General features: G+C 38.8%; 1 protein-coding gene across 1 annotated transcript; it reads left to right on the top strand.

The window, feature by feature from the left end:
- Positions 1-238: 238 nt before the first annotated feature.
- PTTG1IP2 (PTTG1IP family member 2) lies at positions 239-25984 on the top strand. Its single transcript, XM_085050687.1, has 7 exons — positions 239-471; positions 2726-2778; positions 4133-4241; positions 7001-7109; positions 10545-10613; positions 17072-17118; positions 24403-25984. Exons 1-7 carry the CDS (start codon positions 357-359, stop codon positions 24450-24452), a joined length of 552 nt encoding a protein of 183 aa, XP_084906813.1. The 5' UTR covers positions 239-356; the 3' UTR covers positions 24453-25984.
- The last annotated feature ends 615 nt before the right edge of the window (positions 25985-26599 follow it).

Raw genomic sequence — 26599 nt, forward strand, 5'->3', positions numbered from 1 at the left:
CAGCCAGGGCACGGGATCCTCGCCACCTCCTTGCCCTCACGGGCACCGCAAAGTCCACACTGCAAAGGAACGAAAAAAGCGTCACATCAAACGAAGGAGGAAGAGGAAAGGCCCCGATGCATGTCAGATCTGAGCGTCCAATGACTGCAGGTGAGCGCTAGTCCCAGCCCGGCCCCTCACCCCGCGCCCCGAGCGCGGGAAGGCCACACCCGGACCCTTCCCCGCCCGCTCGCCGAGCAGCGCCCGCCTCAGCCCGCTCCGCCCCGGGGCTGGCGGCGCCTGCGCGGGGCTGGGCCGGAGCGAGCGGGTTCCGTGGTCTCGGAGCGAGCAGGGTCCCGTGCAGTGCCGTCCCGGCCATGGAGGCGGCGCGGCGGTGGCCGCTGTGGCTGCCGGGCCTGGCGCTGCTGTGGGGCCGCGCCGTGGCGGGACTGGAGCAGATCCGTCCCACGGTTCCGCCGCCGCCGGCGCAGGGTAAGGAGAAGCGGGCATCGCGTCGTCCTTCCCTTCCCTTCCCTTCCCTTCCCTTCCCTTCCCTTCCCTTCCCTTCCCTTCCCTTCCCTTCCCTTCCCTTCCCTTCCCTTCCCTTCCCTTCCCTTCCCTTCCCTTCCCTTCCCTTCCCTTCCCTTCCCGGGCGGGCCTGCCCGGGGTGTGCGCTCGGCCCCGAGCGGGGCAGAGGGGCACGGCGGCGGCCATGGGCACAGGCTCGTCCTGAGGCCTGCAGCGGCCCAGCGGCGCCCGCAGCGCCTTCAGGAGAGCTGCGGAGAGCTCGGCGCTTGCCGTGGCGCTCGTCCCCCGGCACGGAGCAGGCTGTTTCCGGGCAGCGGGAGGGAACAGCTCGCTCCCGGCCGAGGGGCGCCGTGATGGCGCTGCGCTTTGCCGGCCTGCGGCGCCGCGGGGCTGTCGGGAGCTTTGCGGCGCGGAGACAGCAGTCAGAATCACAGGGTGGGACAGGCTGGAAGGGACCACAGTGCTCACCTGGTACAAGCTCATTTACTCAGGCAGGGTTATCCTAGAGCACAGCGTCGCCAGGGTTTGCTCAACCCTGGGTGATGATGGGGAATGTGGCTCAGGAGAGGCTGACGGTGATGCTCATCCCACCGTGTTCTGTTGGAATCATTTATCTCTTAGCTGCTTTTGGCAGGCATTTGGTGAAGCTCGGCCTCAGACTTGGTTGCCACTAACCGGTGAAACCACAAAAGGTGTACATCAATTTGTCTGGAATCAAATTATCGTGTCTCAAGTGCACCTTTACAGGTGTGTCTAGATCCCAATTCGAGGTATTTAATTTCCTTTAGGGAAGGGTTTATACTTGAAAAGGGAGTCTCCAGCTAGCTTGAAGCAAATTGGCCCTGCTAATTCATATTCAGAAAGCTTGTTTGTTTGGGTGTTTTAAATCTCACATTAAAAAATAATGAAGTATTTTTATAATAAGCGTGGTGGAACTCTGTGTTGAATATTTCTATTTGAAAATTTTTTGAGTTTAAACTGAGAACTGTTTCTGAGCCTGCTTCTCATGTTTTTCCATTAATTGGTATATGGTCTTACACTTAGGCTGTTAATTGGTACCTGTAACAATTTAATTGGTACCGGATAAACTCGTAAGGGGGTTTTCTATAGGAATATAGTAATTAAAGATAAATATATACTGGTACCTAAAATGCATTTAATGTTAAGAATTAATACCGGAAGTATTTAATACTGAATTATGAAAAGAAAATATTGAAATAAATAGTTGTCTCACAAGCAAGTAATTTAGCTCAAATTGATAACTGGTTGTGACTAATGCTCCATAAAAGTTAGAATTGGATTCTTGATTTGGAGATACTTTCCTCTTGTATTTGTGTTATACTGAAATAAGAAGAATCTTGTTTCAATAATGGTATAAAAAATTATCATAGGAGCCACAATTACTGGAAGAAAAATCCAGGTTCAGACTAGGAAAGGAGATTCCCCCTCATCTTTCAAGTAGTTCATCTAGGTCAAAACTATGGCATGTACGTAGTCCTGCGGGAAACAAATTATGTCTGAGTTATGGATAAAAGAAGACTAGTCTTAAGGTGATAGGGAGTACGTCTGCAAAAAAGTGTATGTGAACACCAGTAAGTAAATGCTTTTTCTTTGAATATCAAGAAAATATGCATAAAGTGCTTCTGCATCACTTAGCTTGTCAAGCTTCTGTTGATGTTTTCATTGAACTCTTGCAAATTAACTTTGTGTCCTGTATTTGGAAATGGTTTTTATTGTTATTTAAAATCATATTATTTGGAGAGCTTTATCTTTAAAAAACTCTTTTCTCATAGAAAAAAAGTTAAAACCTGTAGAAGGGAATAAATCCTAGGCAAGGCTCAGCTTTTGCAAACCTTCTAAAGTGCAAAATTTGGAATGTTCCCTAAATTGAAGTAAGTTCTAGAACTTCAGCAGAGATACAGGGAGGCTCTTGAAGGGTTACATCTTCTATGTTGTCCTTAGAGAAAGCAAACTGAGGTTAAAGGTAAGCTTGAATTGTTTCCCTGTGTCTAAAGTTGACCTTAAATATTTTTTTTATCTCTGTTTGCTGCGGTTCTCCTGGAATGGAATTACTGAGATTTCATTACTTCAGTCAAAATTATTGCTTGTACCTAGAAATAGAAAAAAGAAATGCTAAATATTATGATAAATGCTTGACCTTATGGAATAAAAATAAATGTATAATCTCTGTGTGTTTTGGTTTTGTTTGTTTTTGTAGCATGCTCAGCCTTTTCCCAGAAGTCCTGTGACGAATGTCTAAAAAACGTTTCGGTAAGTTTTTTAACATCTTTTTTGATTGACGAGAATTTCTACTTAATATGAAATCAGATCATCATTTGGCTGTTTGTGTCTTATTTAAACAATAGAGTCAGCTGATGTGCTGTTTCCCGTCTGTCACATGTGATGCCAGTGTGCTTTCACTTTGCCAGGGTGGCTCCATGCTTTGGTCACTCAGGGTGTTTCTAGTGCTTTGTCTGGAGAGGACAGATTGAATTCAGGCTTCCAGTGTCAGTGTGTGCTCAGGGCTTTCATACCTCAACTGAGCAAGTAGATGTTGCTGCTGCCTCCGACTCATCCTCATTTTGTGGGTAGCACTTAGTTAAACGTCCATCTATAAACTCAGTCTTACATGGTTAAAGTGCCTTGCTTTTCTTCTGTGGTGCTAGGAGAACTGAGAAATTATTGTAACTGAACTAAAGTGCCTTTCTCTGGAGATGACCTGAGAAATGCCTGTAACTGAGGCAGAGTGTGTGGTTTTGTAACCCATTAAGAGCTAGATAACAGCTTTTGTGTAATTGAGGATGTATGACAAAGATGTTCTTGATAGTACTGTTAGATAAAGCATAGTTCCTGGCTGAGCTCTTTTTATAACGAATCCTAAAAAAAACATGTTCTGTCAAAGATTCCTGTTATCATTACTGAAAACTATTTCACTGTATGAGTTGTGTGGTAAATGACTTCTGAATAAGTATTTATTTTAACAGATGAAAAACTGAACCTGAGCTTGATGCCTAGTGATGAAAAGCGGAAATGTTGTGCTGGCATTTTAACTGTAATACACATAAAACCTTAAAATTTTAAAAGTATTGAGATATGTAACTGTGTGCAATCAAGATACACAATGTACTTTGCAACACAGATTGGATGAGTCTGTATCATTCATTACCTTGAAGCAAAACTGTAGAATTGTAAGGATTCTTTACCGATTTCTTTGTGTTGATAATGAAATACAATGCTGAAGTAAGATTATAAGTGTATTTTTATTCCTTAAAGACACAAGGTGTTTAAAAATTCTGAGCAGTCAGCTGGCAGATTTTATATTTCTTGTTAATTTCAGTAATTTTAAACCCAAAGCCATTTTACCCTCAAGTATGGAGAGTACCTCAATATGTTCCCAGATATTTTCAGGCTAGTGTTACCTCTAAGTATGAAATGTTCTTATTCACGTCAGTTTAGGTTTTACTGAGAAATTGTGCCAGGACTTCTGTAGGTTTTATAATACAAAGCACTTCCATTTCTACAGTATTATATTCATGTAAGAAATCTGTCTTTGGGGAGGTGCACGAAATTTTTAACTGTTCTTGAAGATACTTAATTTGGTTTTTTTCTGGTTTCTTTTGCACAGTGCCTTTGGTGTTACACCAACAACACATGTATTGATTACCCTGTAAGAAGTATTCTTCCATCATCATCATTGTGTTCTCTCTCAAATGCTCGATGGGGAGTTTGCTGGAGTAGGTACTAATTTTACTTTTGCTGTAGAGAATTATTTATGAGTATGATAAGACTACCACTTACTAGAGCTGTTTCCTGATAATTTATTTGGAGGGGCAGGAGGCAGTGGTTATGATTTGGAGCCATATCTTTAATCTTCTGGACTTAGAAACAGTCGTCATTAAGGTTTCGTTATGAAAGTATAGTGTAGTTATGCTCATTTATGAAGCCAGTGTAGTTATGCTCATCCAGTGGCTTTAAAACATTTTTTAAAATTTCTGACATTTTAAAATTTTAAAACATTTAAAATTTCTGAAAGTGTTGGATGATTTGTGTAGATCCAGAGTTCTTTTGTTATTGAACCACTACCACAAGTGAACCAATACCACAGGAACAGAATCACACAGAAATTCTTGACTGCTATTTTTGCTGAAACAACTGAAATAACAATATAATCTGTGTGTTCCAATGGCAATATAGATAAAGTTAAAATGAAAGCTGCACAGTGCCGCTGTAGGTTGTAGTACTGCATTGTTTAATTGCTTTTCAATTTCCATTTGCTTTGTATGTTTTACTACAAAATACAGCACTGAGTGTATGCTGCCATCAGGATGAAATATTTGGCACTGTTTTTGCAATACTGTGTGTACAGATCTAAATTCACACTGGACTGCAACAGAGAACACTGAAGACATTGGAAAGCTTCTTGTATGAAACAAGAGTACAGATTCAGTCCAGCAGAGCAAAGGCTTGCTGCTTTCTATGTATTTGTGCATGGACACCAGGAGGCTAAAGGAGAAAAACAAGTGGGGGTAAACTATCAGTGACTATGTTGACTGAAGAAAGTTACCAGGTTTAGCGCAGAGAGATTATGCAGTAGTCTAAATTAGACTAGCAGAAGTAGAAGAATGCTGTTAAAGTGGAGTAGGTTTCTGAACACTGCCACTTAATAATTGCTGCAGAGTGACTAGATAAAACAGTACAGGTGAGCTTTATCAATTCTTTATTCTTACTGAAGGGCTTTGTGCTTTGTTTTCTGAGAACAGGCATTTACGTTTAGACTTTTGTTGAAGCTTTTTAGGGTACAGTAAGTATATAATATCAGTGATAAGGCACACTTTTAAGAATACTGTGCTTGCAGTGTCATAGTATAGGCTCTTACTATGACATGTTTAGGATACTTTTTTCTGAAAGCTTGAAGGGTTGAGTCCTGCCAATACCTAAGCACTCACACAATTGCTTGCTTCCTTGCTCTTTTCCATGGCCCCAGTGGGATGGAGGAACAAAATAGAACGAGACCAAGAAACCTCCTTGATTAAGACAGTTTAATGGATGAAGGAAAAAGAGGGAGAAGAAAAAAAGGCAATTTTTTTTTTTTTTTTTACCACCTCCACAGGCAGACTGATGCTCAGCCAGTCCCCAGACAATGAACTCTCATTGGAATTGCCTTTCCCCTTGGAAGCCAGTTACGCCCTCCACTTATTTTTCCTTTGCCTCGGATTTTATCACTGACCATGACTTTATATAGTGTAGAACACCCCTCTGGTAGTGTGGGTCGTGTTCTGTCAGCATCCCCTCCTGACCTCTCCAGTCTCTTGCCCATGTCCACCCCTGCTCACTGCGGGGAACAGAGGGAAAGGGAGGGAAAAAATGTTTTGGTGCTCTTCGAGCCTGTTCTGCATCAGACAAAACATTGGTGTGTTACCAGCATATTTTAGCCAGAAATCCAAAGCACAGCACCAGTTAGCTGCTATGAAGTAAGTAACACTCTCAAACGTGCCAAGTAGAGAAACACATGTCCTTTTCTACTGATACCAAGGGTGATCTGCACAGCAGTTTACTGCTGCCGTGGAAATGGCTTCTGGTTTGGGTGCCATTTGTGTTTCTAGATTGACTGTAGCTTAAACACAGAATGAAAACTTAATAATGGAGTGCATTCTCAGCAAAAACAAGTAGGAAAAAACCCCAAACCAAAACAACAAAAAAGCCCCTCTCAAATATCCATTTCCTTAATAGATTTTTTACAAATTACGAGGAGCAGCATCCCATGGGGTTATATGCTCTTATTGAGACTGTCCCCTACAGACACAGCAGGAAAATTAATTAACTTGGAAGGTGGTGGTGGTGGCATTTTCTTCTTTGAGCAAACAAAATTAAAAGATGAATGTTGTTCACTGTTGCTGAAAATGAAGGTGAATATTACAGCTTTCAAAGTCAAAAACAAATGACTGGCTTCCAGTTACAATTTTATGTGAATGAGATGTGTTGACAGATTATTAACAGGAGTGAAGTGAAGAGGAACAGTGTAATACAAAGTAGCTTAATTGTGTTGGGTGTTTCCATGAATAGAAAGCAGAGGAAATAGGTGCTGGAGACAAGAATGCAGACTGAAAACTGACAATCTTTTCCTGCACTTTATTAGGTTAAAAAAAACACTTTCTTGCCTCAGTTAAATAGTGTACTTTTTAAAAAATTAAATTTTGTTGAAAACAGTTTTATTTTTACTTTACTGAATGGAGTATACTTAATTGTTTGTAACTTGTAGGGAAGTAACTGAATGAGAAATGTGATTTTACCTAATATCTGTTCAGTGTAGATTATGCATAAAAGCAAAATTTGAATGTGGTATACTGCATTTTATCTGGGGTACTTGAATGGAATCATGTGGAGTTTTGTGCATATAGGGATGAAAATATGTCTGGGAAGGAGGGGAAGAATTACCAGAAAGATAAATGTTACTGCTGGAGTCTAACAGGTTGAATATATTCATGTTTTTCAGTAAACTTTGAGGCTTTAATTATTGCCATAGCTGTGATAGCTGGACTCATTCTGGTGTCCATAACAGTGTGTTGCTGTTACTGCTGTTACTGCAGAAAGCGTTCCAGGAGGTAAATATTTACATTTGTTTCCTTTACTAACTGGGGGTGCTGGTCTTCCCTATCTACCTACAAGTTTAGCTCTCCAGTATACTAAGAATATTTTCATATGGAAGCAATTTTGGTCACTTTGCTTTATTTGTTTGATAAGGAGAACAAGATAAGAGACACTTAGTAACAGGTAGGATGACACTGGAAATGATGCTGGAATGACACTGAAAGGATGTTTCTAGTGGTAGCAGCACTGATGTGTTCTTACACTTCCACATTTTACACTTTCTTATTAACATTGGACATGAAATCTTTCAATGACCAAGTAAATCCTTGCTTCTTGTGATAATGGTATAAATAATTTTTTCACGGCAAGCTCGTGGTGCAGCAAAAAGGGACCAGGTGAGTAACAAGTACCTGAGCAGCAGTGTCCTACAGCACTTGGTATCCATGTTTCAGAGTTGCCCTTGGATCTGTCAGCAGTCATTGTCTAAGGGATTAGCTGTCTTTGCCAATTAAAAAAAAAAATATTTTAAATGTAAGATAATAATTCTTTACTATACGGAACTAAAATTAAATATTCTTGAGATCTTGGAAAACTTGGAAAACTTTTCTAAACTGGCTTCTCTAAGTAGCTGATATTCTTAAGGGGAGGGAAGTAGTTGATGAGTAGCTAAAATAGGTAAGTCAGTGCTGCAGTGTGAAGTGGGACAGCACAACATGCCTCCCTTTGTCACTCAGGTTTTAAAGCTTTCTGGGCAGTGTAGTTTCAGCTAGCTCTCTTCTTACTGTCCTTCAGTACTTGTGTGAATAAAATGCGGACCTTATGTCTTGGTCTGAAATGATTTCTATACTTCTTCAAGTACCTTTGACTCATTGTTCTTGTTTGAGAGTTAGTTTTGGTTTTTCTAAAAGAACTTGCGTAGCTATACAGTGTTTAGTGCTGACGCTAAAGCCAGAGAAATATGGTATATCTGTGGCCTTAAAGAAATATGAAAATAATTGTAAATAACATCACATTCCTTTCTCTCTTCCCTGAGGAAGTAGCATGTACCTGTTCTGCTGGTAGATTGGTATACCAAATCTGCCCTAGTGCAAAAATGAATACTCTTTAGCCCTGTGCTGATAAGCCTTGAAGATGTAAAGAACAGGTTTAGATCTTACATAAGATCTGCCAACATCCTCTGCAGAACAACTGAGTAGGCCCCAGTGGCTGACATGTCAGCAAATAAAGCTTGAATCCTGTGAAAAGAGATATTTGTGCCAGACTTCAGTTTTAGTAGCTAAGTTGTCAATCAGTGCTGTAACATCTAATTCTAAAAATAGAGGGTTAGTTGAGAGTCATCTTATGCTGAGACTTCAAAGGTGTCAAGCTTAATCTTGTGACCCTTAGAGGATTTAAAGGTCTTGTCAATCTGTGGTCCAGCTTATTTCAGGAGGATTCAGAATGTGTTATTACGCTGAAGCCTGATATATTATTGGCTTTAAGCCCACTGATTCTCAGCAGGACTTCTTTTGCTCTCTTCTTCCTTATTTTTGGGGGTTCATTTTCCACAAAAGAAATGTTTTTTTTTCCCATGAATAGGAGGAAGGAGAGGTTGTAGAAATGTAGTACTAGATCAGTTATACTGACTTTTTAGATGTATCATCTGAGATCTGAGGTGTGACATTGTTTTGCACAAGTATCAGTGTTCCTTTTGGAAGTTCTTTAGCTGCATGTTTCACCATTTGAGAAGCCACTACTTACCTTCTCCTGGAACACAGAGAATACTTAGGTGCCTTAACCCCCACATTAGTAATGTAGTTGGCTCACCTGTGTCCATCCTACCACAGGAATTTTAGGAATATTGGTGCAAGTTTCTATTTTTATCCTGTGTTTTTGGGCTTCTAAGAGTCTGGTTCTATGTACTTGAGACAGTTTCATGAAAAGCTATTACTCTTGAAACTATACTAAATAGACTCTTGTGAACTTCAATTACCAATTATTTTTATTTGTATAATCTCAAACTTTCTGAATTTGGAAGAAAAATTCAATTCATTCAAAGTATCCAGAAATCAGGAGATACTTAAAGCTCTTTAATTATAGGGAAGAATATATTTTCTGAATTATATACCAAGATCTTATTTATTTGATGTTTTCATATTTTGTAGCACCAATTGTGAGGATTATTGCATAGTTGTTAGACAATGGAGTCTCCAGGAAAGCAGTTTTACAGGAGGGTGCCTAAGAATGTAGTCATTCTGGACATGCTGATGTGGAGAATTGATTAGTTTTCCAAAAGGGTCTAACATTGTTTTCAAATAAAAGTGACCTATTGTGTGTGTTTCCTGCTCCCCCAAGATTTTTCTAATTCTTTAGGTGGAAAAAACTGGAACTAAAAAATGTGTTTGTGAAACATTGTATGGATTCTGAAGTATTGGCTTGTATTGAAATGACTAAAATGTTCAGAGAGAGACATGGACTGTTTGGGCCCATGGAAGAATTGAGTTCATATTTCCAGAGCTTAATGTGTCTGAATTTTATGTATTAAAGCATTTCACATGCTGTAATTAACCACTGGATGTCACTCTTGCTTAACTTACATGTTGGTGGCTGCAGATGTGTGGTAATGCAACTGTTCAGGTGTATTAATATTGTTAATATTTGTCTCGGACATCTTCAGATGTTACTCACTTTTGGAACATGATTAGCACCTGGGCAAGCATGGCAGTTTTCCATTTACTAATCCGGAAGAATTGTCACAAATTCTTTCAGGGAAAAACTAACAGAAAAATTGTTTGACATTTGCTTTAGAGCCCCACAAGTCTTACACAGTCTATTTAATAGTTAAGTGAAGCTGAGCTTCTCCAAGGCAGGTCACAAAGGTAAAGTGCAGTAGAGCATTGAGTAAAGCATATCTGCACATGCACAGCTCAGATGTACTGTGTAGGCTCAGCATTTCCCAGAATCACACGGCTGATACACTCAGGTAAATCCTTGCTCATTCCAGAGCAGACTGCTTTCCTGGGGGCAGCTGGAGATTGGAAAGTAATGGTTGTTGGAAAGATAAATTGATCTGGCATCGAAGGCTTATGAGCCATCAATCTTCTTCTAGGGGACAACAATGGACTTGACTGTGCACATGCAGTACACTGAATATAAAATGCGGTGTGACACATGGGGAAAAGGGCAATTAGGAATTCTGCTTCTGGGACAGTCTGCAGCCTCTTCCTAAGAAGCCCTGTGGAGGCTGAAGGGCATATTACTACAATGAATAGAGCATTTGGATATTATAAAATATGAAAGGATAATTACACAATTACTCAGCCATGAAATTTTACATGGCTGTGAAGAAGCATCTCTGGTCAGACTATAAATTCCTTTTGAAAATAAGTAAAGTAACTAAATAGTGATAGCTTAGCAGTAAAGTTGCTTTTTTCTCCTCTTATGCTTTTCTTACCTCCTTGTTTTTCTAGCAGGTTGGATGAAGAAGAAGAGCAGCTAGCTAGGAAGAGAGAGGAACGAAGACTACAGTCTCTTCAGAGGTAAGTCTTGACAGCTTGATATATAGCTATACACTTCCTGATGATGTAGGAGTATTCTGCTTTTCTAAGGAATACATGGAGTACTGAACAAAGAGGCATTGTGAACTTAGACATGACAGTGTCAGACTTTTACAGAAACAGGACTTTATTATGAGATTGGTGAACCTGATTAGGAGCCGTATTGCTGTAAGTGAACAGAGAGCAAACAAGGTGATGCTCAGTGTAGCAGGTACCAGGAGTGCTCTGTGCCAGTCAGGAGCAAACAAGAGGAATGTGTCTGAAGTCTTGTCCAGTCTTTTCCTGGACCAGTGCCTGTCAGTGACATGAGTTCATGTCTAATTGAGGCTGGGATTCAGAGGTGAGACCCACTTGTTGGATTCATTTGATAATTGGTTCTTTTTTCATTTAAAATTTATCTGGAAAAAGTAGAGGAGTTGGTAGTGAGATACCTATTTGAAATCTCGCTCAAGGAGTGGAAAACTTTGGCTCAGATCTCACTTTAGCCTTAATTCCATATTTCCATCCTTTCTGTTAAAGCTGTGTAGCGCAGTGTGAAAAGAAGTGCAAGGGGCAGCTGTGATACAGTGTTTCAAAGGTGTGTAGCACAGTGTGAAAAGAAGTGCAAGGGGCAGCTGTGATACAGTGTTTCTCAGTGAGAACAGCATTCCGACTGATGTAGGTTTTTATGGCTTAGTTTTACAGTGACTTTTCTTGAGTTTCACATTTTTCTTTAGTTAAGCAATTTTTATTGCTAGGGTGATGATGCCTGGTACAAGCAAGGTGTACCTTTTGAATCTTACTTCCTTTCATGGTCTTTATTTCGGAGATTTACAGCTTCAGCAAGACAAAGATGTCCCAACCAAATGCTAGTCTTAGAGCTGTTGCATGTGGGTTTGAATCTTCATGCACTGACAGGGAAATTATTTAGGTTTTCACTTCCTGGTTTTGTTCTCTAAAGACTCTTCTGCCAAGTAACAGGTGGGCACCTTCGCTGCCTTGCTGATGCCTGCTGTTTTCTCTTGAACTCAGATTGATTGTTAATAAGGACAGGGAGCAAGGCATGCTTGCACGTGAGAACTCTTGTAGAGCTCTTGCATGAAGACATTAGGATTCTCTGTATAAATGTGCATAGGAAGACAAGGCAGGTATGTTTCTGACTTAGCACAAAAATGGGAGTCAGCAAGGGGGCCTTACAGATGTACCTGCTGTTGCTCATGTGTCTGACTGGCAGGAGCTAGGAGAATCATTCATCTTGATTCCATGCATCTGTTTTCTTGCTCTGAACTGCAAGGTTATATAAGCAAACACAGCAACTGCTTGCCCTGAATCTGATAATGATTATGACTCTGAGGTAGCGCTGTGATATTAAGCAGCAGAATAGATCCTGTTGTAATGGGTTAAATTGATGTGCTCTTTAGCCTCATACAAAATTCCTAATCTTGCTGGCAACAGAACGAATCGGAATAGGATACAATGAGGACATAAACCAAATAATTTTTCAGAGCCTGATGAAGTGCGAAGTTTAAATGATTAGCTTTTGGGTTTGTGATTATTATTATTTTTTTAAAGTATTACATACTGGCAGTTTTGTATAGCTATTTCCATTTTCTGCTAGCTGCATAATGTGGTTTAGTAGCTTTTAAATGTACCATATTTGAACTTAGATTATTTTTGTTCTGCACAGATTTTAATGGCACAGATTTACTGTTGCAATAGTGCATATTCTGCATTTGTACTCGTTTAAGAAACTGTAAGCTTAGAAGTAACTTTCTGAAAAGATGAGAATTAGATATCTCCTAGTGTAGTTGAGCTAAAAGTATTACTTTAAAAATATGCAAATATTTTAAAAATTTTTCAGGTGTAATAGTGGCACTAGTTTAACACTTTAGATTTTGTGTAAATGCATTTTACTTCTAAAGTAACTGAGAGCTGCTGATGCAAGAGCATTCTTACTTTTCTTTCATGCCTAAGGCACAACATTCCTTAATTCTGTGCTATGCCAAATTTTTTACATAAAGGTATTCACAATTCTGTGCGGGTTTTGAGGTTTTGCTTCTGCTGGATGAGTTCAGTGAACAGTCTCAGCATATATCCTATAAGATTTCTGGGATCTGTAGGATACAAGGACATCATGAATCCAGGGATGGGAGAAAAGCAAAGAAAGCATTTATTTGGGGGCTGAGTAGGAAGGACTACTTCCCCTTTCATTGTTGCAAGGTAATGTCAAACATTATCCAAGAAGAGAACAGATGCAAATTCGTTTTCATAAACATCTGAATTTGTGAGCTGAAAGTGTTAGACTTGAATGTGCATGGAAGGGTAAGAAATAGGTGTCCAGTTTAGGAAATATGCTCACATACAGTTTCTCAGGTAAGTTATGTTGAATATTTGCAATGGATCAGAAAAGTGGGGAATTTTCTACCTCTAAATCCAGTTATAACTACTCACAGCACAGTAGACTGAATGCTAGTGTGAAGGATATTTCTCCTGTAATGCTTTTGTTTCTTTCTTAAGAGAAGCCATCCAGTGAGGAATATCAACATTTTTTTGAATTCTAAAACTATGTGCCTTGTGGTGAAATGTACATCCTTAATTATACTACTTTGTTCAGTTAAGACAGCCCTTACCTGTGTTTGTTATAAACCAAAGACTTCTGACTAGGTGCATAATAGGGGATGATTGTATACCATAACCTTTCCACTGTGATTTGTGTATCAGCTTTAAATTCTTGGCACAGTTAATCTGTAGGAGCTCTGATGCTTCTGGAGTGTAAAGTGTGCTGTACACACCGAGCAAGTGGCATTGCACCAGGCAATTAGCAGCACAGAGCTAATACCAGCTCCATTCTTGAATTAGCCTAGGAACAAGGATCAGTGGGAGCAGACTGCTCTGCCAGAATGATTGCTGCAGCTTAGAGCAGCATCCCTCTTTCCCAGCTTGTCTTGGGAGTGTGTCTGTGAAACAAAAACTGCTTTAATTGCAGAAGAGAACTTAGTATAGTTCTCAGAACAGAGCCCTAGGGTATTTCCATGTTCTGAACATGCATACTTATTGTGTGTGTGGCTGGGGGTCATGGGAAAATACAAGTAGGCCACTTCTAGCAACCAGAGCACCTCACCCTATACCACTGCTTTCTACCTCTAAGAGATTTGGAGGATGAAGTGCTCACAGTAGGCTGTAGAACAAATTAATATTCTCAACAAGCCATTTTTGACAAGCAACCTGCAGAGGAAAACACTACTTTGTAGTCCTTCCTTTCTACTGTGAAGTTTTCACATAGTTTATGAAAATACCTGGGTAGGTGTTCAGATAAATATCATGGGAGGAAAATAGGCACAGCATTGACCTTGTGTCTGTCTGGTTTTGTTGGTTTTTTTCTTGCCATCTTACATGTTTCTTTTTTCTGTGGGTTACAGCCACTTCAAATATGACTGGTTATATCAGTTGGCAATGGAAGGAGAACAGGACTAGCCTGAGCTTAATTTCATGATTTTACTAGTGAATAGTAAAAACAAAGTAAGGAGGCCCAAGTTCCCTAGTGTTCCATGGAATTTCTTTTTGGAAGGTTTTAAGATAATTGCAGCACCTAGTATCTTCTGTCTGTTCAGGTAGACTGTAAAAGTCTGCTGTGTAAGTTTAATATTTGTTTGGATTAAAATTCAGTTAATTATCGATACTTGAGTGTCTCTTTGGAAGATGCCTGTTAAAATGAAACCTAAGGGTAATTATGTTGGCTCTCTGCTTGTCTACACAAGGATGAAACTAGCTGTCGATTGAGAGGGCTGAAAATCACTGGTGAGGGGTAGAGTTTGCACTTAGAGTGAGGGGCATGAGAAGAAGGATTCTTCATGTCTGGAGTTCAATTTTTGACTTAAAACAGATACCTTACTGCATAGCTTTTGTCCCTTATTTGACTTCATCATCTCTAACATGAAAAATAATTTTAAAGCATAGCATTGAGTAGTGAGTCTTTTTCTGTACACTCAATTATTTACAGCTACAAACACATGGTATATTTATATGTTAGAGTTATCTAATTTATAAATAATTTATTTTAGAAGTTTATAAACAAATGCTAAGCAATGAGATCCAGTGCCAAGTATAATTTGGTAGTGGACTGGTAAGGGAGAGCAAAGAGAGAGGCCAGAGAAAGAAAGGATGGCAGTTCATTTGTGAAGAACAAATATGGAATATTATTTTGTGAATTGTTGGTATTGGCAAAAATACTTCCTCACCTTACAGCAGGGGGGAAAACTTGGCATGAGAAGCCAAAACTTCAGCACGTATAAGAAGGAGTAACAACAGTAGTATTAAGAAACAGAACCAACTTGGAAGACTGAAGTGACTTGAGCTGCTCATAATGTGAGTTGTGGGTGGTGCAGTGATTCTCCTGGGTGGCTGATTTAGGGACTGCCTGTTCAGAGCTGTGTCTGGTTCTTCTGGGTTGATGTGTACCTAAGCCTTATTTACTGAGTGAGGATTTAGTCATGGGTGAAGTGATGCCATCATGGCTGCCTGTCAGAGTTTGAATGTTTCACTGATATTAATGGTTTTACCCTTCAAACTTAATTAGATGTTTGGTGGTTTGTTTTGAATAGCCTATGGAAGTATCCTAAAGCCTTTCTACACAGCCTGATTTTGCACATTCTCCCCACCCCCCCTTCTTAAGCAGGTGCTTTCTGAATTCAGAACTGATTCACACTGACTGCTGAATTACTGAGGTTTCAGCAGCTGAAACTGCAGCAATGACTCTCCATTACTTCAGACAGGGTGTGCAAAACAGTGAAGAAATGCCATTAGTACCACCAGTAACAAACCTGGTTTGAGGTCACGTGAAAACTATACTGTGGAAAGGTTTTGCTTTATACAGTACAAGGCTGCTTTAAGCAGAATTTCTCTATTCTCTTTCTGAAATCCCTTGCCCCATATAATATCTTCCTCTTATGTACCACAGAAAGCAGAAATTCAGGTTACCTTCAGTAGGTAAATTTGTGTCCTCTTTTTTTTTTTGTTCTCTTCAATATCTCAATCCTGGCTTTTTCCCTCTGTATGAATTTCATCACCCTGACTCCCCAGTTCCTCTTCCTGCATTTTGGCCAGGTTTATTTGTTTATTATGCTGTCTGGGCTTAATAGTGCAAAGGTATGTAATGGAAATAGGTATCTCTTGGAAATAGTAGTGGAAGGTTTTGAGTCTGTCTGTCTGATTTGGGTTTTCTCATCATGCTCTATATGCATGCTTTTCCAGAAGTGCAGTTGCTGGGAAAGGCCAGTTCATCCCTTCAGTTCTGTTGGAAGCAGGATAATTGCTTCTGTGGACACACAGAATCTGATTAGCAGTAGGAATTGTTTGGAGGTGGAATATGCATAGGGCAGATGGGATCTTTGGTGAATTAAGCTGTCAGTGCTTAACAGTTTTCTACTGAATACGTGCAAATTGGAATCCAGCAGAAGTCACAACTTGTCTAACTGGGTTGAATTTTGAGAGGGGGTAGAAAATTTTATTTTTATTTTGGTTTTATTTATTTAATTTTTCTTAGAGGAACATTTTTTTGACAAATTCTATGTCTTTTCCTCATAATATATAAATCTCTTGGATCATACTCATGAAGCAGTTGTGTAGGAGCTTTTATCTTAGTTTTTTAAACTAAGCAAAACAGATCGTTCCTTTGTAATATAGGAAAACTATCTGAGAAATGGTGCAATTTTTTCAATTTAAACTTCTTTAATTTTTCTCCCCTTCACCTTTGCAAAGAGGAAGGAGAAATTGACTCATCAGACGCTTGGTTTATGTGAATCGTTTAAGTTTGGCAATGTTAGATACAGCCTTGAAAACTGTCTTATGGTCAGACAACATAACAACCCATTTATATTTAGCACAATATCTTAATTTTTTCTCTGCATGGATGCTGTGCTGGATTTCAGACACCAGTAGTTTTCACTTACACTTGCCGTACAGCTTAACCAAAACAGTCATACACCTTTCATCTTTTTAGAAATTACATTGAATTAATATTCCGAAGTATGTTGTATTCACAGCTAAATTTTACAGTTATGCTCCCTGCTGGAAAGCATTAAGGAGTCTTCCTCTGTAGTGTAGTGCCTTGCTCCTTATGCACAGATGAACACCTCAGTGTGTGTATGTGTACATACTTGTGGATGCATTACATTTATAAAGAAAAGTATTTCTTACTGTTTATTGTAATACCTCTTATTTTTGCATTATCAATTAGTGAGAAGTTACAGGATGTCTTATAGATATAGTGTATGTAGATACTTAGAGATAAAGTGTAAATATAAAGATAATATATATAACTGCTAATTGTGATTTTTTTAAAGTTTGTAATGTAATTACCAATACTTATGTAAAAAATGCTATGCTCTTTTTTGGATATAATTATAGTTTGCTTACAGCTCAAAACAGTCTGAATATCTTTTTGATGCCTTTATTTCTTGCAGGAAACATGAAAGAAAACTGAAGCATGATGAAATACGTAAGAAGTATGGTATGTGTCATCTTGTTTTGATACTCTAAATTGATTCTTTTTCCCTAATTATTGTTAAAATTCACAGCAGAAATAAGCTGCTTTATGAGTGGCAGAAGTAATCAAGCCCAGTTTCCTACTGATGCCTGTCTTCTGACACCTGAGCAGCTGATCTCAGCAGTTTATGCTCCTGTTCTCTTCCTGCACTGACTGTCCAACTGGGCAAGAAGACAGTGTGCTAGAAGGGGTGTTTGCTTGGGATGGGCATTTAAATATATTGATTAAAATAAGTGGTTCATGCTGTCTGTTCGTAAGTAAGAGTACTGAGTTTGGGGGCTTATTTGTTTGTTTATTACTGAATGTGATAAATCAACCTACTTGAACTTTGCTACCGGAGTCATGGCTACTGAAGGAGAGACTGACTAGCAGATAGCAAGCTTTTTAAATTAAACTGGAAAAAGAAGGGTGGAGGATGCAGCCTAATGTAGGGATAAATTTTTTTTCTGTGCTTTTAAGTGGAGCTGTGGTCCAGTTGTAGAAGAATATCACAAGACTGTAGGACCTGCTGTGTTGCATAGGAGGCTCTTATTATGTAAGCTTGTCAGTGCTTGCACTTTCCATTTGATTTGTTCATAGGGTTAATAGTACTGTGTATTCAGAGACAGATCTGCTAAAACTCTGCTGCATTTTTTATTATGCAAATTGCACTAATGTCAGAGAAGGTGATTCTAGGGGTCTGAACAGTCACTCAAAGCTGTTAATTTTCATCCTCTTGTTAAACTGATTGGCAGAGTCTAGGAATGCCTGAATGAATCTGCAGCCTGCCCTTTGCCTGATGCAGAAGTGATACAGACAAACTCTGTAGGGAATTCTCTGCCTGGAGAACGTTTGTAAAAGAATGATCCTTTGCTGGAGCAGAGGAAAACTACACTGTGAAGCTTGAGCTACAGGAGAAAGAATATTGTAGAAACTGGAAGGAATTTTTGTTAAAGATCAGTCATGGAAGTTGTTCTGTGGCATTTTACAGGATAATTAACCTTGTAGCTCGACCACAATTCAGTTTTAAGAGGTGCTTGAGTGGTTGACAACAATAGTCCAAATGTAAAAAAGCAAAAAAAAAAAAAGCACAGAATAAAACAGCACAGGATTTTTGTGTTTGTTTCTCCTTAGAAGAGACCTCACAGTCAGTCTTAGGAAGTTTGAATCATTTGATTCATTAGGGCAATGGCTGTGTCCCCACAATAACTTACAGCACTCAGTGCAGATGTACCTTTGCATCTCCTGGATGCAGCCGAGAGAGCAGGTGCTGGGTGCAGGATTGCAGCTCCTGTATCAGAGCCCTGCACTGGGGTTCCATGATGTGAAAGCTGCATTCAGTTATGTTCTTGTGAAACCTGTTCACTTGTCTGCATGGCCCTGCATTTTACTGAAGACAGTTGTCTGTTCAGCGTTTACCTTTCAGACCTTTGTAGAGTGCTTTGCTGGATCTTGTTGGGAGTACTTGAGTTTCTTGAAGGATAAAACTGTATCATGTAATGCCTCTGGAATACATACATCAAATTCAATAAATAAATATTGCATGTAGCTATGCTGTGCACATAGTCATAGGAGAGCTAGTGTCATTTTGCCTCCACTGCCAATAAATTAGTGAGAAACAAGTTCATACATTCATTGTGTTAATGGAAAGTGTTCATTCTTGTAAGAAGTCAGACATACTCACTTTTTCCTGCAGTTGTTTTGCAATGCAGCTTACCTGCACAAGATTGAAATTGGACTATAAAACTTATATTTTATTAGCAAACTTCTATATAAAATTTGACAGGTTTGCTGTATTGTCTAAGCAAAGATAAAATTATATTATCAGATATATTAGTTTGAGGCCTAGAATCTCATGGTTAATTTTTGTCTTAAAGAAAAATCCAAATCTCACATAAACAATTAGCACATCCTGAAAGGGTATATGTAACTGAGGAAAAATGAAATACAAAATATGTATAAATTTTGAAGTCCAAAAATATAATTGCTGTTGTATATATGAGATGCATTCTGATAATATGCAGACAAGTGATTGTCAGAATAATTAAGTGAGACATAGAATAGACTTGGATCTTCTGTCTACAATTTTTACTGTCTAGAAAATACAGATGTTAGCATATTAAACATAATCTAATAAAAATTGCTGCAAATAATTATGGAGGCACTAGATTATTTTGCACTCTTACACACTGCAGAGAGGATTCTCAGTTAAGTAGGCATGGATGAGTGGCAGAATGACAATGACTTTGTTAACCTGACTCAGTAGATTAAGACGATCATGCCTGAAATTTCAGTATTTGGTGGGCTTTAAGGGAGTGCCTTTTCCCATTTCATCCCCCAGCTTTCCATACCCCATTTAAATGGTAATTACACATTTATAATGCACTGCAGGTGTCACTCTAGCCACAATCCTTTGGGAGCATTGGAAGCAATAGAGAGCTTTAGCAACCAGGAGTACACACTTTCAATTGTTTCTTTGTTGCACAATTTGATAGTATTTTTCATTTGCTCACATGTATGAATGCAATATGATTACACAAATTATACGTTGACTCTTAGGAAAAATTTAAAGTAGAATTCAGAATACTTTGCAGCTTGTGTAGTACACAAAGGAACTACAATTTAATTCCTGCTGCATTTGCTTCTATTGTGTATTCAGTATAGCATTAGTGAGATGCTGCTTTATTATTTATTTATTTCAGCATTTTGCCTAGTATTAGTGGAAGGATTTTTTTGTTTAATTTTTGCAGAATGATTACCATGTCATTGCTTTACTCCTGCAAAGGTTTTGATCAGCTGTTTTAATGATATGTAATCCTATCTCCTTTATTTTATGTGAGACATTGATTTTTATATTCAGTAGTTTATCATAGTAAATGTTTCTTCTGTTCAAGGCAGACACTTTGCCTTGACCTTCTTTAGTGTTCTGAGTGCAAGGCAGGAGAACCTTGCATTGCTATACACTGAAAGCTATTTAGTTTGTTTGTTGAGAATACAGTTGTTAATCTGGGGGCCAAAAATAAAGAAGGAAAGTTTAATAAGGGGTGAAGACATACAGCAAACTAGGGTTTTTTTTCCAACCATATGCAGTCTCTTGTAAGTATTTCACTTGTTAATTCTGCATTTGGGCAGTGTTGATACGTGGTGAGAGTCAAATTTCAGTGACTGAGAACCTGCATCGTCAGGTAGTGTACAATATAAATGAATATGCTGGAAAGAAGTATTAATTTCTTTTGACCATTGCTTTGTCATTTCATATTTATTGCAATGCCTCATTATTTCATACAAACTAATGAAAGATACTTGACTTTCAGAATTTTGAGTGTTTCTTAGATATTGCTAAGTAGGTCAAATACTAACCTCAAAATGAGGGTAAATAGGAGTAAGATGTTAAAAGCTCTTGTAAGTGACCTGTGTGTCAATATTCAAGTTCACCAGTAACATGTAATGGACTTGATTGCAAACAAGGCTCCTGAAGCTACAAACATCTGGTTTCTCTGAACCCCTGAGGGTAAATGACAACTTGGTTAGTGGCTCTCATGTCAGACAGGAAACCATCGAGAGACAACTCCCGTCTGGTTCAAGGCAGCACAAGAGCTTCAGCTGAACCTGACGTGCTACCCCATTAGCATGGGCTGCCAGCTCCTCGGACTGGCATGGGGAGAGTGGCTGTGGCAGCTGAGAGAAGCTTTTTGTCATGCCTCTTTTTTGTGTATGTCTCTCCAAATAGTTTTTGTCCACTTACTGGAACCTGATGTTTCTTCAGTAATAGCTGGTGCAAGGGTTGAGCTGCTGTCTCCCTCCTTTCACTTAATGTAATCTTGTGATGTACTTAAAATGCTGAGGACAAAAGAAATTTAAATGCTGGATGCAGGTTTGAGAGCAAGGCTGAGACCCAAGTGTATCAGGTATCATAACCCCTGGTTATCCTCATTTGGAAGGAGAGCTTGCCATTTTTCTTGGAGTCTGTTTTTCCTGGTGTTGCCTTTCAGCTGGTAGAATTATGAGGCAGACACAGTTAAAAAGGGTAAAAGGGTTTTACCTTGGTATTTTAATATGATTTTAGGTGCACAGCTCTTCAAAGGTGGAACACACCGAGATGCACTCACACCGTATAATGTGTATATGATTTTATGGACCTTGCAAATTAGCATATCTGTCTAAAATTCCCCCATAAGAAACTTAATAAATGAAGTCATGTCCCCCTATTCTAAGAAGTCCCCCCCAGAATGAGGCTAGAGCCCAGTTTACAAAACACGTTCCAGAGAGAAGGTTTCAACCAAGGTTGAAACTTCATGTTTTGAGGTAGTATAGGGCTCTCTGGCCTCCCACTGTGAATGTTTGGTCTTTCTGCCTTGCAGAAAGCCCAAAACTAAGCTAGAATGTCAGACTACAAAAATTACAAGCATGTAGGCTAAGGGTACGAAGAATATATAAAGGGTACAGAAAATATAAAGAGGGTATAAAAATGTATAAAAGGGTATATAAAAAGGAAAGGCAAAAAATCATCAGGCATCACTGGGGGATCAATTTCTGAAGTCAGAACCAATAGTATTCCACTGGATTGACCCATAGTTCTTAAAGCCTATTTAGTTTCAGTATTCTGTGATAAAACAGATGAGAGTACCTTACATTAGGCATACTAATGCCTGGTTGGTGGTGATTATGCCTGTTCATTCCTAAACATAATTCAGTAAAATTAAAGCAAATACTACTGGGAATGGCATTTGCAGTGAGGAGTAAAAATGACACATTCACTTGAAATATGAGAATTAGTTTTCTAAAATGGCTTTTAGCTGAGTGGTTTTGGGCAGGGGAAAAATATATTCACTCCTCAGAATGGTGTAGGAAAGGTTTATCAGGACTCTTAAACAATCCTCTGGTTAATTTGAAATTGGCACTACTGGATGTAAAAAATATTTTCCAGGGGGTTTCAGCTGTTTAAGCTGTAAAGAACAGTGTTTCACTGTGCTACTTTCAGACCTATGAAGTGTTGAGTATGTGTCCTGAATGAAATATCAAAAAAATATAATAAGCACTTGCCAAACTCTATAGAGAAAAGTCTGCAGCCTATGTTCATTTTGTTAGGGAATCTGGTACCACATCTTGCCACTTTGTGGAAAGCTTTTTGAAGTTAGATGCATTTATTTGTAGATGGAATTTAGTGAGTGCAGAGAGTTTATGCAATGGCAATTGTAAAAATAGTGGTAATTTCTACTATTGATGCTGATTTTCTGTAAGTGTTGTGTAAATATGTTTTGTATTTCACAGGGTTGAAATACAGAAATACTGCATTTTTAAAAAAAAAAATTGACTACTCAGTTGTGTTTCAGGTAACTAGATATATTAAGATCTATATCCTAACTGCCAAAGTATTAACAAGTCTAGAGGAAGGAGAGGGGAGTGGTGATTGTCTGGGAGTAAAAGAAATGTTTCTTCTCTCTTTGGGTTTGGGTTAAATTAATGCAGGAATGTTACCTGAAGGCACTAAAGGTTGAATGGCAGGCCAAGGATAAGAGGGTTTGTTTTTGTTGTGTATTAGCTTACTTGACAGCTACAGTAGACTCAGTGGGCATCACAACTCTTTGTTTAAATGCATGGAAGGTAAGATTAAATTTTGAGAAGTAACCACTTTTAGAAAGTTTAAAAATATAAAAATTTCAAAATCTGAAAATATTGTAGATTATTTTTGACAATTGTGTCATCTAAGCATATTCTTATTACACAAATGCTTAAATTATTTTCTTTTTTAAAACAATTACAGAAAGGGTTAGTACCTCTGATACAAGGTAATACGAGGTGAATAGACTGTGTGTCATGTTACCTGGCTGAAGCTTTATAAATGTGACTGGCATACTCCTTGGACAAATAAGGGTCATTATATATGAGGGCTGGTTTTGACATTAATATTTTACAAGTTGACTGCTCATAATCTTGTTTATTTGAGTGATTATAGGACTATCCATACTTATTCCAAATGTTTACTGTTCCCTATCAGGTAGTTAGTTGCAGTAACTGATACAGTAATCAGCACTGAGCAGTTGTGCTGCTTGATTGGCATCTTAAAATAACCTGGCAGTTCAAATGAAGCTCACCAGCTGCACAAGGTAGGAAAAAGTGTAGTCTGCCTACAGCACCATTAGGTTTTGACTTTCAGATAAAACAGTGAATGTTCAATGTCTGTGTGCAGGTGCATGTGGAAAAGAGGTATGGTGTGAAAAGGACTGAGGGAAGTTCTTACAAGGTTAGGCAGTGACTGGAATTTTTTTTCCCCCCCACTATTGTGAATCTGAACATTTGTGATTTGGGATTGCTCAGCTGCACTATCTTCTGTCTCCATGCCTAGACAAATCAGCTAGAGAAGAGCCCTTGTCAGACATCAGTATAAAAATCTTGGCAGAAAAGATAGCAGTAGTGTCCTGTCATTTTACAGCAGAAGGTCAGCCTCTGGACTCTTGCAGGACTCCTCTATTTTCAGTCTTCTTCCTACCCCTGTCTGGCTTAAAGTGTGGCTTAAAATCTCTTTTAAATAGTTACTGTGTGGAACAGCGAATGCTCAGCACCTTACAGAGGGTGCTCTGCATATCCAGGCACTTGGCATAATTGGATGGCTTTGCAGTGCTTTCTGTGACAGTGTTCTAGTATAAAGTCATTAAGAATCTTTGTGATGGAAACATACTGCAGCTTGGATTATGTGATGCTCTTGTTCTCGTCCCTGGAGGTTTTAGTGCACATAAGAAGTGATCTTCATTTTTTCTTAGAGATTATTGTCCTGTTGCAGAAAAGCTATAAGTGGCTGAAGGTGACAGATGGTTGGGTATAATTGAAGTAGAACTAAGTCAAAGTAGCAGCATCTTACATTTTAAAAGGATGATGATCTTATGTCACTTGCATTTATAAACTGGCCACTTGGAATCTGTTATTGAGACCTCTCTATGCTTAGGTTTTTGCCAACTTGACTCTCACAAGTGCATTTTTTGGGGTATACCTCACAAATGAGAAATGTTTTTTCCATAATAATTTTTCATAGAGAAATTTTCTCTCCCTGCTAAGTCATGAGATACTTATTCATGATTATAGTCTGAGAAGTAAGAGTGCTTAAGAACACTTTCAATTTATTATAATACTTGAGTGTTTAGGTAATAGAGCAACTATTAAAAGAATTGCCTTTTGGATTTGTTACATGCAGTACCCATTGCAATGAGGTCAGTAACTCAAAGTTTTTCTGTAATAAGAAAATTATAAAAGTAGTCCTGTTTTGTTTTACAGGTCTTCTCCAGGATTCTGATAACCCCTACAGCAGATTTGAGAATGAATAAAGATGAGCACCTTCCACAAGAGCTGTAACTCCAGAATACAGGAAGACAGTTTGTTTTCATTTGCCCTTTGTGCTCTTTCACTTTTGGTTTTTTTCTCTCCAAAGTGTTTTTTCCTGGTTGTAAAACTAGAATCAGCTAAAGACTTTCTGAAATAACATGTTTCTATCTCCTACCTGTATAGAACAAATTTTTTATAAATGGTTTTTGTTGTTGGAAAGTTTGCTGAAGTTAATGTTGGTTATCTTTCCTCTTCTTAAATCTATATTTTGTTACTTGATGTAGGTGGTTAATAGTCACAATAATGTGTTTGAGTTCAGTCTTAACTGCCACTTAAAGCGGTTGTTCTCATGTCTCTAAATAAAGAGATTTTACATATATATATATATAAAATAAAAAGCAACATGGAAGCACAGCTCCACATAGCAGAAATAGTTGATGGAAAAATACATGTTGTACATTCTTGTGGGTGGAGGTTTTTTTGCCTGGAGAAAGATCTTCCAAGAGAGTAATGTGTAAGCATTGAGAGAGAGGAGCATATTTGTCTTTGGATAATCAAATTCAGTTGTGGGAATGTTAATATGTACTTTGGATATAGCGCTGATGTGAAAAAGAAACTACTTCAGTTAGCAAAATTGGAAGAAAGTCATTCTTGAAGCAAACATAGGTATTCCTAAGTTTAAGAAATATTAGTCTGTGTGAGCACTGTCTTCTGCAAACTTAATGTATATTGGAAAAAAAAAAAGGTATAAAGTTGCCCAGATTCTGCAATTTACCAGGGCTGACCCTGGCCAGCAGCTTAAGCACTGCCCAGCTCCTTCCTTCCTCCCTCAGGGGGATGCAGGAGAGAATGGGAACAGCAAAGGCTTGAGATAAAGGCACAATAAGTGAAGGAAAGGAGGGTAGAGGGAACAAATTCTGCAAAAGCAATTGCCACCTCCCAGAAGCAGACCTCTGCCCAGCCTCCCCTCCATTTTCCTTGGTGAGCCTGGAATAGGGTAAGTTTGGGTCAGTTTTGGCCAGCTGTCCCAACCACATCCTCTCCCAGCTTCTTGCTCACCACTGGCCTACTTGCTGGAGCAAACAGAGTGGGGAAAAATGAAACCTTGATGCTGTGCAAGCAATGCTCAGCAAAAGCCAAAGCACTGGTGTTTTATCAGCACTGTTCCTGCCACAAACCCAAAGCAAAGCAGCACCATAAGGGCTGCTATGAAGAAAGTTACCTCAGTCCCTGCCAGACCCAGTGCAGTAAGAAAGCAGTATTTTTTTTTTAACCTTTTATTGTTCTTTTGATATTTCCATAATGTGATTTATTTCCTGTCTTTCTTTTCATAGAGGTGTTTCCTTGAGCACTTTTAGTAGCTGGCAGGCAAAGAGCTCTTCTGCCCCCCCAGTCTAATGTATGTTCCCATTTATTCTGTACACTTTAAATTGCCTCCCTTGCTGTGTATTATCTGTTAAACAAATGTACGATATTGAAGGTGTTTGTGTTATTTTTGTCCACATTCCTAAAATAAACTCTTTAACATCTTGAATATGGTTCTGTTGTTGGTCCATACCATTTTAAATTAACTTGGTGTAAAAGAAGTTACCAAGTATGGGTTTGGGAGAAGGAAGAATATGTGGTTTTCCTGGTTGTCCGTAGCAGGAATTAGATCATGCCTGTGGGTGAGGATGTGAATTGCCATTCCTTGCAGTGTCAAAGAACTTGCCTCTACTTAAGTTTAGTGGCTATCACTTATCACTGGTTTTGGTACAGTGTTCTTTCACTGGCTTTACCTCTGCAATCAGTTTATCTGTGTAGAGTTTCTCAGAAATTTATATAAAAATAGGTTTCCCACTTCCTGCATCTGTATTGTAATTAGTGTTAATGAAATATTGGTCTGTTTTTTCTTTTTCCTTTTCCTTTTCTTTCCTTAACTCATATTTAGCACTTTATTAGTAGGCACTGTGTTTAAATTCATGTTTCTTTATCTGCCAGCCATTGTCAAATCTGAAGTATTATTCAAATGCCTGTCTTAGAAGAATGATGGTCTGTGGTAAGAGTGAGTTGATAGTGTGGAAATGAAACATGCTGATAGTTTTCCCTGGAGATAACTTTTGCAAAAATGATGAAGGTCTGCCTGCTGTCTCACGACCCAAGTAGTGAC

Source organism: Lichenostomus cassidix, chromosome 2 (genome assembly GCF_008360975.1).
Source record: "Lichenostomus cassidix isolate B80296 chromosome 2, HeHo_3.0, whole genome shotgun sequence".
NCBI lineage: Eukaryota > Metazoa > Chordata > Aves > Passeriformes > Meliphagidae > Lichenostomus > Lichenostomus cassidix.